The sequence below is a fragment of the Amblyomma americanum genome, chromosome 3 (assembly GCF_052857255.1).
Source record: "Amblyomma americanum isolate KBUSLIRL-KWMA chromosome 3, ASM5285725v1, whole genome shotgun sequence".
NCBI classification, from domain to species: Eukaryota; Metazoa; Arthropoda; class Arachnida; order Ixodida; family Ixodidae; genus Amblyomma; species Amblyomma americanum.
The window spans coordinates 119,895,032-119,910,203 of NC_135499.1; the positions used below are offsets into that span (position 1 = coordinate 119,895,032).

Sequence of the window (15,172 nt, forward strand, 5' to 3'; positions counted from 1 at the left end):
TTGCTCTACCCGAGCAAAGACTCGCAACAAAGCGTTAACCATCACCTGCCACAGTAGGCAGTTTGCTCACAATCTGGTGGGTAGGTTGAGATGAAGCCACAAGGTCACGTGACCTAGGTACGCACCTGCCACTTCCATGGCTCGGCTTGAGCCAGTGAGCAGGCCTGTGCACTTTCCTTTTCTTTCTTCCTGGCAACAACAGACAGACAGATTTTCGCCCAGGGTAAACAAAGCTGACAATGCACGCCAGTGACGACGCCGGCTTTTGTGCGGCCCGGGTTGTTTAACGCTATCGCTTTAAAACGCGGCAGGAGGAATCGGCGACCCCGCTATTGATTATCAGTATTTTAGCAAGGCCGTTTCCAGCAAAATACTCTGCGATGGAGCCAGCGAAGTGCATCTGCGGCATCTTTTCGAACGCGTCTAATCAATTCTTCATAAATGTGAACCGAAAAACAACAAAGCACACCAATGGTAAAGGAATATACGAACTGGTTTATGCTAATGACGGCAAAGACTTGGAATGACACTTAGTGAAGCTACAGTTAACTCCTCATAAATAGCTTAAATAGGTTCGGTAAGCATTCGTAGCGGTCAGAAATATTTCTTCCCATGTCTTTCTAAACCGCACGAAAAGAATACATCAGTCATATAATTGTATCATGGTATCATGGAATCAAGGTGTGCCCCTGTCCTTAATGTCGCGGCGCGGAATAAGGCGGTAAGGCTGGGCGTAGTGGATATCCTACGGTGAAGCAACACCATCTTCTCGGGCGTCAGTCCGCGTATTGTTAGATGCGCCGTAGAATCATTGCCGGTGGTCAGAAGCTCATCCAGCTGAGCAGCCGCTACTCGACGGTCACAGGGCCCGAAGCCTTCCAGGTGCACAGCGACGAGCCCCGCCTTGCGCGCCAATCGACCAGTGACCAATGGACCCTCTTCCTCGTCGAGTTCTTCGTCGGCAAACGTCGGCTGCAGGCGAAGGAACGCCTCGGACTTGGCCATGTAGGCGCAGCCCTCCAAGTGTTGCTTGTTTCGCGAGGCTCGCCCGAATATGAACGCAGCCGCTGACGGCTCGCCCAATCGGCTCAGCGTGTACAGCAGTGCGCGCACGTGCACGTGCGTGTCGTCGGTGACGCGCAAGGCGAACTGCGAGCCTACCATGTTCGCCGGAACCCACTCGACAAGCAGGGCGGCGGTCGACGAGGCGGGCTGGCGCATGTCCGAGGTGTCCCGCTGGACCACGATGTCGTGGAACTGCTTATTTTCCGCCTGCGTATGATCAACGGTAGCAGAACACCTTTTAGGCAATTCAATCACGTGGAAAAGAAACACCGCATGCTTACCTTCGTGGAAATGCGAAATGAAGCTGTGGATAGTGTGCAGCGAAACGCTGACTCCTTTTTGTGCGTTAACTCCACGTTAATATCCAGAAGAAGGGTATATATAGGGTGTCCGGTAAGGGTGTATGGCAAGGTTGTGTCACGCGCAGCTTAAGTTAGTGTGAGAACTTGTCTCGGGAATCACCTCTCATTGATACATAAAAGATAGATGTCGGACCTGGTACAACACAGTGGTGCTGTGGCGCGTTGTAATGGTCTTACATGGTGAAAGTCGAGGATTCTTGAGCAACAATTTTAGTTATGATGCCAGTGTTAAAAGTTGCAGAATGATGTTATAGAATGATTGAAAGTAAGGGTCTAAACCTTTCTTTAAAAATTTATCAATCACCCACATCGAGTAATAGAAGCTGGCATAGAAAACCGATGGGGAACGTTTTCAACGACAGCAAATACCTGAATAGCCAAAACTTCAAGCTTGGCGAGAAAAGATCTGCAGATATATTGGTTTTTATAGCACACTGTTATAATATGCGAAAAAATTACTTTCATAAGAAATTTTTCACTGAAAATTCGCTGTTTGTGTGGTGGCTAATTTCTGGACATGGCTTAGTACATTGCACTTGTTACCTCTCTAACTATGACGTCACTAACGGTGGAAGCATCCTGACGCATCAGTGCGGTGCGCCACACGTTTGTCTCTCTCTCTGCTCATTCCTTCTCCCACTGGTTCTTGTCATGCACCGAAACGACGACGCCACGCTACAAGAAAGCATGCTAGCAATCGGCGTAAACTACCACATCTGTGCGGCACAAGAAAGGTGACACGGAATTGTGTTTTGTGACGGAAAGAGACGGCAGACCAATCAAATATAGCCGACCAGAGTAAAAAAGAACCAAATATTTATCCTTTAAAGAGTATGCTTCTGGCTGCGTATGCAACAATAGCTGCGAACGCGGACTATCGCCTCCCATGCATGTGTGGCTGACTTGTTAGCGGTGCAGAACTGCACTTCTACATAAAGCAGCCACGATTTCAGCTTACCGGCTAATTCAGCAAGCGGACCGCTCACGAGTGTGAGTGAAACAGTGAATGTCAACAAATTGTGTCTCAAAATTTTCGCAGTAGCCATCGGTTAAAGATGATCAGTGACTGATCAAATGCAGATAATATGCCGCTATTATTACAGACCTGCAAATGTTAGTAGGGCCAGAAAGAGATGGCATATTGATAGTGCGTTGCACGTACTATGTGTTGAAATAGAGGGTTTAAAAGAGTGTGAACATAAAAAGCAATAGTGAGAGCCCAGCGCAAAGGCGCGAAGTTGAGGAAAACGAGACACAAACGCACGTTTCTTTGGCCTATCCCGGAAGAAGTGTATAAGTCTATAAGAAACACCAGTAGTCTGAGCAGAGTTCTGAGGTATACACCTTGCAAAAACGGAAGGTTCAGGGGCAGCATACGTTCATTTGTGATCGCGGTTGCTGCGAATTCAGGAGCGCATTCTTTCATGTTTTAAATGACTTGGACACGCTCCCACATCGTGTTACTGCGTCATGTGGCACATACGCTTCCGTTATAAAGACTCACAAATCTGGCGATCTGTTAATACAAGAGCACCGGGAAACACGCGGTCACATTTTCACAGTAACGGTGAATGCTCCTGTGCGGCGCCGCTGCAGAAGGCTTACCTTAAGAAGGCGGCTCAGCGTTGGTTCACGCTCGAGGGTCATGAAAAAGACTACGCGCAGGCTGCAGTTGGAGTACTGGTCGAGGCGGCCCCAGGTAGCCCGAATGGTGTCCCTCTGCGCTCTGCGCTCGGGTGTCGATGTGACGAGCGCGGTTATTGTCGGACAGGGCGTCCAGGTTGCCCAAGAATCTATGTACAGATCGGGGAAGTCCCACAGGACATCATGGTTCCGTATCGGTGGCACTTCGTGACTGCGCGACTCCGCGCGCCATACCAAGCGGCCGTTCAAGGGAGCAGCGCCGAGACTCAGACGCTCGTTGCAGAGCGCGCAGCTCACCACCTCGGCCCCCGGACCACGTCCGTGCGCTTCCTTGGGCGCCTGCACCCGGTAGGCTGTCAAACAGAACAATGTTATGCACTGTTTACAGCGCTATGATGTAGGGTAGTGCCGTTAGAATCGACAACATATTTTAAGGAGCATTTAACGTATTTGAAAGCGTGTAGTCAAGCTAATATTCAAATGATGCATGAACATGCTACATGAAGTTTTTGTTCCTTTTCTTGAATTGTAGGCGTTGATATAGATAATAAAAATAGTGTCAAAGAACATTTTGCACCCAGTCAGTGCACACGGGCTTCTTGGGCAGTTTTACGCCCAAATGTAATGAAACCTCCATGCTGCGCCCCGGAATGTACCCGCCTTGGTGGCTCAGTGGTTAGGGCGCTCGACTACTGATCCGGAGTTCCCGGGTTCAAACCCGACCGCGGCGGCTGCGTTTTTATGGAGAAAAAACGCTAAGGCGGCCGTGTGCTGTGCGGTGTCAGTACACGTTACAGATCCCCAGGTGGTCGAAATTATTCTGGAGCCCTCCACTACGGCACCTCTTTCTTCCTTTCTTTCACTCCGTCCTTTATCCCTTCCCTTACGGCGCGGTTCAGGTGTCCAACGATATATGAGACAGATACTGCGCCATTTACTTTCTCCAAAAACCACCAATTATTATTATTATTAATAGCCCTGGAATGTTCTCCTGACGCCTGAGCTAATGAGAACGCCCTTTTAACTCACAAAAGTGAACAAAAAAATCACCCCACTATGGATCCGAATTCATTCAATTTTTCGAAAATCACTTATCAACCCATTCAGTCAGTGATGAGTCATTTTCCTATGTGTCCGTGGAATGGAACATGCAAAAAGAAAAAGTTTGGCGTACGGCAGACCGTTTTCTTGTCGCAGTTTTTGCGTTGCTTACCGCGAATTCGAATTTTACTTTTTAAACGGCCGCAGTCATACGTTCTGTTTTAGTAACACTGCAAGCTCGTATACAATTCTATTTCTCTGATAGCTAAAGAAAGCAAAGTTAAATCATTAAGCCAACATTTCAGTACTCTCTCCGGATGGATGAGTTTCACGTCAGTATGCCTAAGTAGAAATTTCATGTACCCCATGAGTAGTCAGTTTGCTTTCCACGAGAGCTATCACTCACGAATACGATACTGCAAACACGGCACACATGTATGCAGAACGCTGACACCACTGTGCTGCAGATGGCAAAAACAAAATCTGAACGCAAAGAATTTTCACTTATAAGTGAGAGATATCGTGCTGCCGATTGTAAGTTGTAAGAGATGTAAGTTTGTCAACACGCCTCGTAGAGTGTATATATATATATATATATATATATATATATATATATATATATATATATATATATATATATATATATATATATATATATATATATATATATGTGTGTGTGTGTGTGTGTGTGTGTGTGTGTGTGTGTGTGTGTGTGTGTGTGTGTGTGTGTGTATATATAGGCCCTTTTTTGTTTCTTCGGGCAGCGCCATGCCACTTCCATAACTCTTACTGAATGTTGTAATGCCTACGTCCAGCAGGCGCAATGTACCGATTCCGAAACGCGAACGGTCGGTATTTAACAGCTACTGCATTGCGTAACATTCCTTAATAAACTACACATTAAAAGGTTAATGAGGTGATTAACTTTATTCTCTCTTTGATGGCTCTTAAGAGAGGCGCGAAGTGCTTCAGAGATTTCTCAGCACACAATCGCAGAAATGTTCAAATCACTGGGGAAGTGTGAGGGAAGAGGGAGACCCTAAATCCACTACCTCGTCGTCCGAAGCTGAACGTGCAATGTGTGAAAAAAAACTTAAGGCAATGACTAAAATACACCACCGATTGAAGTTCTGGCAGTCTCTTAAAAATACAGCATTAGGACGGTTTCTGCAAGCGCAAATCAAGATCGGCGGCTGTCAGCAACCAGTACCAGGTCACCCATCTGGTACTGCTGGTTGCCACTGGGCTACGATGTTTTTTGGCTATTTGTCCAGGCTAGCGAAAACAGAAATCGCCCGGAATGGTGACCACTTCTAGTGCCAAAATTCTGCAGCTATCAGCTCGCCTTTCTCCCTCTCCCGCTACCCATGGCAGCGCCCACTTTCAGCCCCTCCATAACACTATCCTCGAACAAGTTAACGCAAAAGCATGATCCCTTATCTTGTACCAGTGACGAAACTTCCAATAGAACCCGCGTATCGAAATCTGCATTTCTGGGTCAAAATTTATGAGATTTTTACTCGACATGCCACCTTCAAATGAAATGCTGAGCAGTGCTTGGAACCCGAATATACTGGAGAAAGAAAAGTTGTAAGGCATCACCAATAGCTAGCTTCCCAGCTGAGAGGCTCGACTATTGTGTGTGAACCTTTTCGAAGTGCCGTGTGGAACATCCGAGTTTCGGAATAGTGTTTCAGAGGTTAAATGATGAGAGAGCTTTCAGAGAATGTTTTCGTCGCGAGCTATTGTGTCGTCAGAAGCAGCGGAGCCCGTTACCAGGAAGACTGTTGCTAACACACGCACCGCTGCAAAAAAAGGTACAGATAATGAAGTGTACAAAGAAACACACCACAACTTCTAAAGCCCCAAATGCACAGTTGCGGTTTCCGGCTTCATTTAAATAAGACCGTCATGATTTCTACACGGAGTAATTGATAGTCATGCCCTTCAGTCTTTAAATAGATATTTCACGGCTTCGGTTTCCATCTTGACAACTATTAGTTGCATTCAAATAAGTTGTAATTACTCAGTGCTGAGGCAGCACTGTTCGTGCAGTACTACAGAGAAAGACAGAGGCGCTTCGCCTCAAGCGTAAAATGGCTCGCGGAGATTCGAACAGCAAATGGCAGGACAACTGCCTTGCGATGCGGGCATTCCTCGAGTACGCGCATAGCCAACGGCGTTGACAGCACCATGGCTTGCGTCTGAGGCACCTCGATGCTTGCCTTGGACAGTACAGCCGTGCCCGCAGAACAGCATTGCTCCAGTGGGGACCATCACGAGCAGCAAAAAAATTCCCCGTCGAAATCGGTGCCTGGAGCCCTGCGGTGAAGTTGCGGAAGCAGTGCACTTAGAGCATTTGGCCAAAATTAATGCACTGCGGCTTGGAAAAAAATGCGGAGGAGTCCGTAAATAGCTGTGGTTAGTGGAGGTGCTAGATATCGCCATAGTTCCCAGATTTTCCTGTTGTTATGCCTCACACAAAAAGTCCACGATGGCCTATCACCCTCTGCTTCCAAGCCACTCCTTTGTTCCCATCTACAGTTGCCGGGCATATGTAAAGGAACTGAAATATATCCATAGCGGTTGGGCAGCGACGACCATCCTTCGTGCTACAAGCAATAAATTACTGGTCACGAGGGTGGCAGGCAGGGAGGCGCGATCACTCCACTCTTACTCGCCGCGTGTTTAAGGGAAATGTTTAGAGAAGTAGACTGGGAAGATCTGGGAAGGTGGGGGGAGAGAGAAACAGAAAATTGTCTCTTAGTTTTCTTCGATTCTCTAGTGATTTCGTTTAGGTAACTACCTCACGGGACGATTTTCAGAGTGTTAATCAGGGCCTAGACAAGGAGAGACGAACCGCTATTTTAAAGATAATTCGAAGAAATCAACAGCACCTGTCAACAGTATGTGAGGAGAAAAAACAGTTTACAAAGGTTGGCGGAGCACTGAAGTGGCAGCAGAAAACATCTACTTAGGGTAAGTAATGATCGGGGATCAGGTCGACGACAATTAAATGCGAGAATAGAACGATGAGCAGTACAGTTGACAACTACTTTCAGACCACGAACAGCTGTTTAACAGCAATCCCGAAGACAAAAACAGATGGAAGCTGTATGTTACAAGTACTCACTTAAGGGGCTGAAACGGGGAGGCTAGCGCATAATGATACATGTAACGTTAAGAGACCAGAAGAGAACAGGATGGGTAGTTAATGATATCGTAGTCGAAAGCAAGAAGACGAAATTGACATTGGAGAAAGCGAGGTAAACGATGGCCCCATTTGCTAAGGGAAAGCATTCCAAGAGAAAAATTTAGCGCAACAAGGAGTGGCAGGCAGCTAGGTGAACCGGCGGGAAAAGGAATTTTGCAGGAAAAACGCTAACGCGCCAGTGTGCTGTGCGATGTCAGTGCACATTAAAGTTACCCAGGCGGTCGAAATTATTCCGGAGCCCTCCACTACAGCACCTCTTTTTTCCTTTCTTCTTTCAATCCCTTCTTTATCCCTTCCCTTACGGTGCGGTTCAGGTGTCCAATGTTATATGAGACAGATACTGCGCCATTTCCTTTACCCCAAAACCAATTATTTTTATTATTATTAATCAGTAGGCCGCAGGTGGCAAAGAACATGGTTAGTAGGAGGGATATCGGAGATTCCTTTCTCATCTGGACGCTGTTAGACACATGATTACGACAATTTCACGGCATTTTGATTTAAGGTTTAATATTCATGTCATCATTTCAGCGGTCTTGCGTAGCCAGGATCGTATGCTCTGAAGAGAAGACAATCTTAGTTATCCAAATTTATAGCAGCCATAAATGGTGCAGCTCAAAAATGAAAGCATTATGTGGGACAACTTCTGTCAATGGCCACCGAATCCAACCCCTCTGGAAACTCCCCACCATCGATACCATTAACTTCCTCGTTGACGGGCTACCCCGTCTATATGGGCCAATGTGGATTAATGTCATCCAACACCCACAAATAATCATCGCTAGCCATCATAATCAGATAACCAAACATGACTGTATTCCACATCATTCAGTTATCTATGTGAAGAGAGCGCTTATGAGACTGCCGTGAGCGGTGACGTCATTAGGATGGGCTTTCTGCGCATGTCTCTTAGTTGGTGCTCTTTCTGGATGCGTGGAAGAGGATAAGCTGGCGCTTTGATTAACCGAAAATTGGACCAAAACTCGACTAATATTTTTTTCGAGCGGAATATTTTTATTTTTATGCTAAGCCTATTGTTCTTGTCTTCCGCTGTATATTTACTACCAGTGGCCGCGAAACAACTTCTTAAATTTTCTGTCACTCCTTCCATGTGCACATCACTTCGCTCAGGAAGGGAGTACTCATGGAGTAAATGACTTCCTTCAATAGCTTTCTTGATGTGGACCCAAACCCACCGCGGTGGCTCAGTGGTTAGGGCGGTCGGCTACTGATCCGGAGTTCCCGGGTTTGAACCCGACCGCGGCAACTGCGTTTTTATGGAGGCGAAACGCTAAGGCGCCCGTGTGCTGTGCGATGTCAGTGCACGTTAAAGATCCCCAGGTGGTCGAAATTATTCCGGAGCCCTCCACTGCGGCACCTCTTTCTTCCTTTCTTCTTTCACACCCTCCTTTATCCATTTCCTTACGGCGCGGTTCAGGTGTCCGCCGTTATATGAGGCAGATACTGCGCCATTTCCTTTCCCCCAAAACCAATTATTATTAAATATTATGTGAACCCAACATGGTGCGCCAGCTAATATGAACACAATACGAGGGCGTTCTCCGCAGGGGCGCTCTCCGTTATCGACGAGAATATGGTTTTACTTTAAGGAGCGAATCCCTTCAAGTATCTCTCCAAAAAATGAAGATGTGTGCAAGTATCGAATTTGTCGTGTAAAGTGTTGACGAGTTGGCTGACATTTTATAACCACGGTTGATTTGTACTTCAAATTCAGGCTTCCCATGGGATGAAAATGAGGAAGAGTGCGACGATTTCACAGAAATATTTCTTATAAAATGCCGTGGTTCCTCTTACTTCAAGAAATTCGTGCTCTCAGTATCGCAATTTCTCCTGTAACAGCTTTCCAGTTGTATAACAGGAGCAGCCAAATGCACAATCGCTATAACACAAGTGGCTTTTGTGTGCTCAAACCAGCGCTGCAAACTTCCATTGGACGTTGAGTAAAATGTACAGGTGGCCACGGAAGACAACAGAACACAGAAGCCACCAAAATGTTACCCTGCATTGAAGTCTAAGCCCGCTACCAGGAAATAGATAGTTGTCTGCACTTCCCTTTACAATGTGCGCACATCAGTCCTCAAGACGACACAGTTCAGCTTTTCTCGTTACATCCGTGCTCCTAAATGATCTGTCAGCACGGGCACTCAGGCCGCGCACGCGCACGCACTCGTACTCACCCGCTTGAAAGCGTCGAAGAGGCGACCGGCCTTCGTGATGATCCGCCGGAGCCATCCGGATGGGCGCTGCATCGCGGTGCCTGTGCACGCAGGTGGGAGATGGTTTTCGGTATTTCGTGTGCCTCTTGAGGTGAACAAAGGAACACAGAGCAGGACTGAGCCGAATACACGCCAGCAGCTCCCGACTCTTCTTCTTCTTCGCCCTCTTAAGACATGGCACATACCCACAAGCTACCTACTCCTTGCTTCGTCTTCCTTCTTCATCAGGGCAAACAAGCAGCGCTGTGGTCTTCTTTTCTTGTTATTCACACTGGAATAGCCGTTATCAGTATTTAAAACATTCGCCTTAACAAAGGAAAACGACGTGTTTCGCACTTCAGTCCTTTCTTCAGCGTGTTTGTATTTTGTTTTTAGCATCATCAGCCTGACTGCGCCCACTGCAGGACAAAATCCTCTCTTATATCTTTCCAATTCGCTTCAATTTTTATTGCACTACAGATTACAGAAGTAGGCTTTCACTGAGTCCCTGGGCGTTGTGCCATTTCTTCAAATGAGGGGGCTGATGTTTTAGCAAAGTCCCCCTTGGTGGACCTATAGTCGGATTCGTTCGAAATACTGTCTACTGGTCTGTAGCACTCTTTCAACGATTCCTGCGTCTCCACTAATTGTGCCATGAGCCTCTCCTTGCTGCAGCGGATTTTAAACACCTGGCATTTCCGTGGAGTGTGCGGATATTCAATTAAAGGCAATGTGAGTTGTCCATATCCCTCGTGTGCTGCAGAATATCACGACTAAATCTTTATTTACGTCAATCAGGGTTATCTCTGACCAACCTTTATGAGTCCTGTGGATAAATTGAGTGTATAGATAGCGTTTTACTCATCGTCTGGCGGTTCGCTTCTCCCCATGGAATTTACTTGGAAAATTCCCTCGCTCGCCTAGGCATCTATTCAGATTCTCCTCGGCCAGCATCTACCCGCATCTGACAGGTGCCCTCACTCTGGGGCTGCACCGGACATTTGTGATGTGCGCCACTTGTGAACGTGCCCAGCGACGGCTGCTATGAGAAACGGCTTCTCTTGGAGGTGGGCCTGCGGTGGAACCGCGAACGTGACTATGTGAAGTGAACTATGAACAATAATTTCATCCGCAACCTCTATGACTTCCTCAGCGAAACGGGTCTTCGCTCTTTCTTTTAACTTTCTATCTCATGAATTTCTTCCCCTTTCTCAACTTATGCCTCACTACACACTTCTCAAATAATAAAAAAAAATTCTTCTCTCCTTCAGGGTAAGCGCCAAGGGATATGCCCTGAAAACCAGTGTTCGATTTTATTCACGAGTATATAATGACATTAGGTAGATACCTCAGCTAGAATGAGATTTCGCTGCTTTTTCTTTTCCGTTTTTTTCATTTCCTTTTACAAATTCTTGTCTAAGACAAAAATTATACAAATACTCTACTCCGTGTTCATGATTACGTTTGTATCCGCAATGCACCCTGGCCAATCCCTCGCCGTGGGTATGTGCCATAAAGCCTGAGGGCATCATCATCATCATCATCATCTACGTAACGCTGCATTGTGCCAGCTGGTGCAACCCCATCCCCGCAAACTTCTTAATCGCATCCGCCCACCTAACTTTCTGCCCCGCCTGCTACGCTCGCCTTCCCTTGGTATCCAGTCCATTACTCTTAAAAACGAACGGTTATGTTGCCTTCGCATTACATGCCCTGCCAAGCCTATTTCTTCCGTTTGATTTTGACTAGGATTTCTTTAACCTGGGTTTAATCCCTGACCCACTCTGCCATCTTCAGGTCTCATAACGTTGCACCTATCATTTTGCTTTCCATAGCTCGCTTCACTGTCCTCAAGGAAACTCTTTTTGTCAGCCTACACGTTTCTGCCGTTTTGGTGAGTACCCGTATGATACAGCGGTTAATACTTTTTTCTTGAGGCATATTGGTAAGCTTCCATTCATTGTCTCAGAAGACCTGCCAAATGCGCTCTACCCCCAGTCTTATTCTTCTAATTATTTCGCTGTCGTTGATAGGATCTGCGGCCACTATCTGCCCTAAGTAGACGTATTCCCCTACCACTTCCAGCCCGTGCCTACCAATTGTAAACTGCTGTCACCTTCCGATGCTGTTGAACATTACTTTGGTTTTTTGCATGTCAATTTTATGAGAAATAGTACTGCTCTGCTTGCCTAACTCATTGTTCATGTTTTGTAGTTCATCTCCTGGGTGACTTAGCAACGTAATGTTATCAGCAAATCGCATATTACTAAGGTATTCTCCATTAACTATTATCCCCAACTCTTCCCAAATCAGGCTTCTGAATACCTCCTGTAAACGGGCAATGGATAGCATTGGCGAGATTGAATCTCCTTGAATGATACCCTTTCTTATTGAAATTTTGTTGAAATATGGTAGCTGTGCACCCGCTATCACAGTCAGCCCCTCCAATCACAGTCAGCAACTGCAGCCCCGCCCGCAGCATGTATCAACCCCACCATGACCCAAGTCAGGTTCTAAGAACGGTATGTAAAAATACTGAAAATATATATAACGGGATATCTTCCCGTATTTTTACATAACCTGAACATTGGATCCGGTTCGCGCTTCGTTTTCGCTTGGTGAAATTTTGTTTACTTCCAGGAGGATTTTAGAGAGATCTCTGGAGTATAATCAGTTTTGCTTTGGTAATGGTCTGGCGGGACAAGTGGACTACAGACGGCAATTGCTTTTGTTGTGTGTGGCTTGGCGTTAGTGGTTCCGTTTGCCTCGCCTCGCAGAGAAATTTCAAGAGCTGGATATATAGACACCACTATGAGGAGAGGCCTGGAGGACTGCGGAACGAGAGCTCATTCTCGCACGTCCAGTCAGCCAAGATGCGCAGGAGCAGCTCATCTTCCGGACGCATTGTCAGGCGGCGGGGGTGCTGTTATGAACGTGATGCACAGCAGCCGAACTGGATTAAGGCGCAGACTCCCTCGACCGGGATCACCACGGTGGCGGCGACCGCAGCGGCAACTTCGACGGCGTCAAGTGGCCGACGACCCCAAGAAGGGTGCCTCGCTGGGAAAGCGCCCGCGGAATTTTTCTCATAATTCATTTGGTGGTAATGACTTTCCCTTTCACTGCTTCCCGGTAACGGACGTCTGGGGGCAGCGACCGACGACGGACAGACGACAGGGGAGTAAGAGGAGCGGCGCAGTGAAGTAATTAGCCGTGTCCGTCAGGAGCCTGCCACATCATAGAAAGCTCGCCGCAGTTGAGGCCCGCGGCGCCGCAAGCAATTCTTCACATGTGTCTTCTGGGAACACAGAGCTGCTTGCACCACTGTAGGAAATAGCAGCGGACTTGCGATTTCTCCTCGCCCGTTCCCACGGTTCGGCTCTACAACGAGTGACTCCGCTTTCGTGCAACTTTTCTCATCTTGGAGGAATGTGCCTCGTGTTAGATTGGCCACCACCTGATGAAGGGGCGGAACATTAGGAGATTTAAGGAGCGTGCTGAGTGCTCTCGGCCCTGGCGACAAGGCTCACCGAGTCATTCGACGTATGAACCCTTAATTTTCGGCTCTTTGCCTTTTGTTAATACGTAAATGAGCTTCGTCAGAGTGGCATTAAACCCGCGTGATTGTGAAAAAATTAAGCAGACGGCCTCTTGGCACGGAAATAAATACCTCAGGGCAGCCACGTTGCTGTAACTGGCTGATTCCTCGTTGCATCAATGGCTACCTCTCATCGCTTCGTAATTTTGATGTTACTATCATTAACTTTTGATCGGTTTTGTGATCGTTCCGTAATATGGCTCCTGATGTGGGTTTTCAGTTGCGCCGACAACGAACTGCGTCAGCTTGAGCATGCATGCTTTCTCGGTGCACTTTTATGTGGCTAAGCGCCGCTGTGCCATTCACAGGCCATACGGGTCGAGTCGAGAGTGTGGCATGGCATTTAATTGCGCTATGGCGTAACGAGCAACCGAGAGGCGAGGAGACGACGAAGGGATAGCAAGAGAAGAAGCAGCTGAAAAATGGCTATGGGGAAATCCAAGGACGGTAGAGGATCGACGCAACACGTAATTGGGCACAAGGGGAAACAGGTTGGAGAAGGTGAGTACCTAAAATGACCAAGAAAAAAGTAGCGTCTAGCGCGGTGGAGGCCAGCCCTCTTCTGAGAAAAGGGCTTGGCCAGGACGAAAGGTGACGATATGGGACTTGAAGGAGAGGTGGGAGGTGTAACACGAATTAATGGATTCTGAAATGCTCGGAGAATGTGTTATTGGCAATCGAGAAGGCAATAGCAGGTAAGAAAATGACGACGCGAAGGCATCAAAGTATTGTCTAAGTGAAAGAGGAAAGCCAGAAGGAAGAGCGCTCCTAAAAATCGGCGCCCGAAGCCTTTGAAGCAGAAAACATGCAGCTTGGTCATCAGTATCGCCAGAACGACTCTGAAAACTATCGTGATGAGTGCGGTAGTGTGCTCTGGCCTACACTGATCATAGGTAGGACGAAAATGTTACTATAAATATAACACAAATTTAAATAATAAAGTATTAACAACGCACATAGCGTGCTCTTAGATTCGAGCTTGATACATGTGACAACGTAGAATAACGCGCGTCCAGGCAACTCCATTCATCAACTCAATAACTCTCTGGTATTTATATCGTTTACGGCGATTACGATATGTCATTGCACATAATATATCGGAATGTTATGTCATTAGCATCTCCTTTTATGTCCGTGTCAAGAAAAATAAATTCGTTGGTATAGCCAGGAACTCTCTAGTTTTTCGTACGCTCGATGGAAGGCTTTCAGCCTCGTATAAACATGTGGTGTGCTTGTCTGAAGCCAGCTACGCCTGCAGAAATAAAATAAATAAACATAGCCGCGACTGCGCTGCGCCCGAGATTCGAACCAGCGGCTGCGCGAAAAGATCAGCTTCACGAGACACTGCACAAAAGCACTCTATAATGCTCAGCCCGAGCAAAGTAAATGGATGCCAGCGTTGAGTGATCTGGAATTGTTCAAACGGTTTTGAATAACAGCTCAGTTTGAAATGCGGCTTCCACTTTGAAGAGGCTAGTTATTTTGCCCTGCTGCAGCTTTGGCCTTTTCTGACCGAGAACAAGAACTACAGTAAAAAACTGTACTATCGCCGCAACCGATCATAGCTGATGTTTAACTGCCACTATCTCGCGCTTTATAGTGCGCTACCACTAAGGTCCCAATCAGCGATTTCATCGGCCTTTGCCATTGCCCGACCTCCAACCAAAGCCTAAAGGCTCAAACGGAAACTGAGATGAAGCGAGAGGATTCAGCCATTGCCATGCAGCCTGCCCGAGAGTTGCTCGAACTGACGCTATGCGCTACTAAACAATGCATTAATTTCGACTCGCTTGGTATTTGACTTCGTGCAAAAAAAAGCAAAAACAAACAAGAACGAGTAGAATTGCGATTGGTAATAACTTGCGATGCTTTTACCATATAAAGACAATGTTAATAGGCAAAAACGCATGCAAAAGTTTAGAATACAAAACACGCAAACACACAGTAAAATACCAGAAGAAACAAGAACAAAACAATTAAGCTTCGCGGCTTGACTAGACAGAGCCTTTTTCTCTTTGTTTTTTTATCTAAG

The 15,172-nt window shown here is 46.8% G+C and overlaps 1 protein-coding gene across 1 annotated transcript; it reads right to left on the reverse strand.

The window, feature by feature from the left end:
* Window positions 1-578: 578 nt before the first annotated feature.
* On the reverse strand, window positions 579-5,639 carry LOC144124053 (UDP-GlcNAc:betaGal beta-1,3-N-acetylglucosaminyltransferase 8-like). The gene is made up of 3 exons (XM_077656725.1): window positions 5,633-5,639; window positions 3,033-3,424; window positions 579-1,272 (listed from the first exon to the last, which is right to left on the reverse strand). Exons 1-3 carry the CDS (start codon window positions 5,637-5,639, stop codon window positions 661-663), a joined length of 1,011 nt encoding a protein of 336 aa, XP_077512851.1. The 3' UTR covers window positions 579-660.
* Window positions 5,640-15,172: the final 9,533 nt, after the last annotated feature.

Bases quoted from the DNA above. Each gene is read 5' to 3' on its own strand.
- LOC144124053 (XM_077656725.1), bottom strand. The intron at 1,273-3,032 runs GTAAGCCTTCTG...GATCATACGCAG, and splicing joins CGCTGAGCCGCCTTCTTAAG to GCGGAAAATAAGCAGTTCCA.